The sequence below is a fragment of the Rhagoletis zephyria genome, unplaced genomic scaffold, assembly GCF_001687245.7.
Source record: "Rhagoletis zephyria isolate East Lansing unplaced genomic scaffold, Rhagoletis_zephyria_1.1 Rzeph_scaffold_30629, whole genome shotgun sequence".
In the NCBI taxonomy this organism is placed as follows: domain Eukaryota; kingdom Metazoa; phylum Arthropoda; class Insecta; order Diptera; family Tephritidae; genus Rhagoletis; species Rhagoletis zephyria.
The window spans coordinates 1-1,872 of record NW_016187685.1 but is presented as its reverse complement, the minus strand read 5'-3'; the positions used below and the strand labels follow the sequence as shown (position 1 = coordinate 1,872).

General features: G+C 34.7%; 1 protein-coding gene across 1 annotated transcript; it reads left to right on the top strand.

Annotated features, from left to right (window-relative positions):
- Nucleotides 1-1,002: 1,002 nt before the first annotated feature.
- Nucleotides 1,003-1,830, top strand: LOC108383096 (uncharacterized). Its single transcript, XM_017639480.1, has one exon. The coding sequence runs from the start codon at nt 1,003-1,005 to the stop codon at nt 1,828-1,830; it is 828 nt and encodes a 275-aa protein (XP_017494969.1).
- Nucleotides 1,831-1,872: the final 42 nt, after the last annotated feature.

The window sequence follows — 1,872 nt, the reverse complement described above, 5'->3', positions numbered from 1 at the left end:
GAATCAACGTGGTTTATGGTTAATATTAACAATGCCTTGGTTGATTTTTTCAACAATGATTCAACAATATTATTAACTACAGTTTAGAAACGTGCAACTAAAAATCTTATTAATATGTTTGAAAACAAATTAAACTTTATGAAGTTTTGGAATGTCCCGAATAGTTTACGTAAATTTCAAAATCGAAAACGTTTCAAAAATATTTTTTAGAATTTATTTTAAAAACAGGCCATTTTATAAAATTGTCACTGGAATTTGTGGTAATTTACTGTACAAAAAATACGTGAAAATAAAGTAAAATCGCTAATAAAAGCACATAGTATGGNTATTGTATATATATATATATGTACCTTCCGCTGGAAACGCTCATACTGATGTATCGTAGCTTTACACTCAAATTCATAAAAAATAAAAGACTTTAACTGCTCTATAAATCGAAAATTCCCTTTTAGTTAAAGTGTCATTTAAACTTTAAACAAAAATTGTTTTCATAATACAATAGCAATTGAATAACTACAAAAGGTTCATTTAAATGAAAATAACAATGCTGATCTTGGCAAAATTGCATCAGCTGATTGTCATAAATATGAAATTATGCTATGAAGATGACATACTTTTTTTTCTTACAAAAGGGGCCTTTGTGTCATTTGAATTTCCATTTTGGGTACTTAACTAAAGAGCCTTTATGGGCACCTTTAACTTTAAAGTGGCTTAATGAGATCGATCAGCCGAAATAAATCATCCTTTTAATTTTTAAGTATTCTTTAATCTTATTATGAAATCTGCCCTAAGGCCAATAATGTATATTTTACTAAATTTTTGTATTCCTCACTGAATGCTTCAGGGACCAAATTTCAGTTTTGAAAATTTTGTTTAATTTTCTACACAAACTTGAATTTCGAACAATTTTTATTATCTCCTCTTTTAAAATCAAGCATATCTTTTAAATTTTAAATAAAAAATAAATAAAACATTATTATAATTGATCAACCGCCGTACGAAATGCCCAATTTGGACATCTACAAGCGTACCTGCACAAAGGCTCTTCAGGTTTGGAAAGAAGTTGATGTCACTCAATCCGAAGTTGACAACGAACCAGATGATGAACCTTTGCCCGAAGAAGAAGAGGCCGAAGAAGAGTTGGTTCAAGAAGAACTTGACTGCTGCAAAGTGATGGCCGAATTGGAGTGCATGAAGCGGCGCATACAAAACCTACAGATGCGCCTCAAGATGGACGATGAGTGCGAAGGAGAGCCTTGCGTCGATCCAGAGATCATACTAAATTGCTCTGCCAATCCGGAAATCTGTACACTACAGAAGAATCATCACAAATTGCAATGTCAAATCAATGAGCTTATACGCTGTTGCAATGTGGCAAAAGATCAGATAGAAGACTTGCGCGCACACATGTGTCAAAAGTCGCGGGAGATTATAGAGCTGCAAAAAACCGTCTGTTTGCTGGATACCTGGAAGAATACATTACAGCATGAGTTTGGCGTTTGCTACGAACGTTTTCAATACTTGAAACTGGTGAAAGCCGAATGGGAGGACGTGGAAAAAAAGATCGACGAACAGAAGCATTGCTACAAGCAACTGGAGGAAAGTTTTGTGCCAAAAGTGTGCTTCCTGAGTGAGAAGCGGCAATTTATTAATGAATGTATGGAGATGCGCGAACTGCTGCAGGAGATGTTTCATATGCAATCGGCGAGGTTCGATGCATTGGAACAGCGGATGGAAAGCATTGAAGCGATTTTGATGGAGCTGCAGAAGCAAAAGGTCATTCCAAAGTATAATTCATCAATTCCTTTAACGAAGGAAATAGGGCGTTGAATGGCGGGTCTGGTTTTTTTTCTTTGTCCAAATTGTTTATAA

Bases quoted from the DNA above. Each gene is read 5' to 3' on its own strand.
- LOC108383096 (XM_017639480.1), top strand. From the start codon at position 1,003: ATGCCCAATTTGGACATCTACAAGCGTACCTGCACAAAGGCTCTTCAG.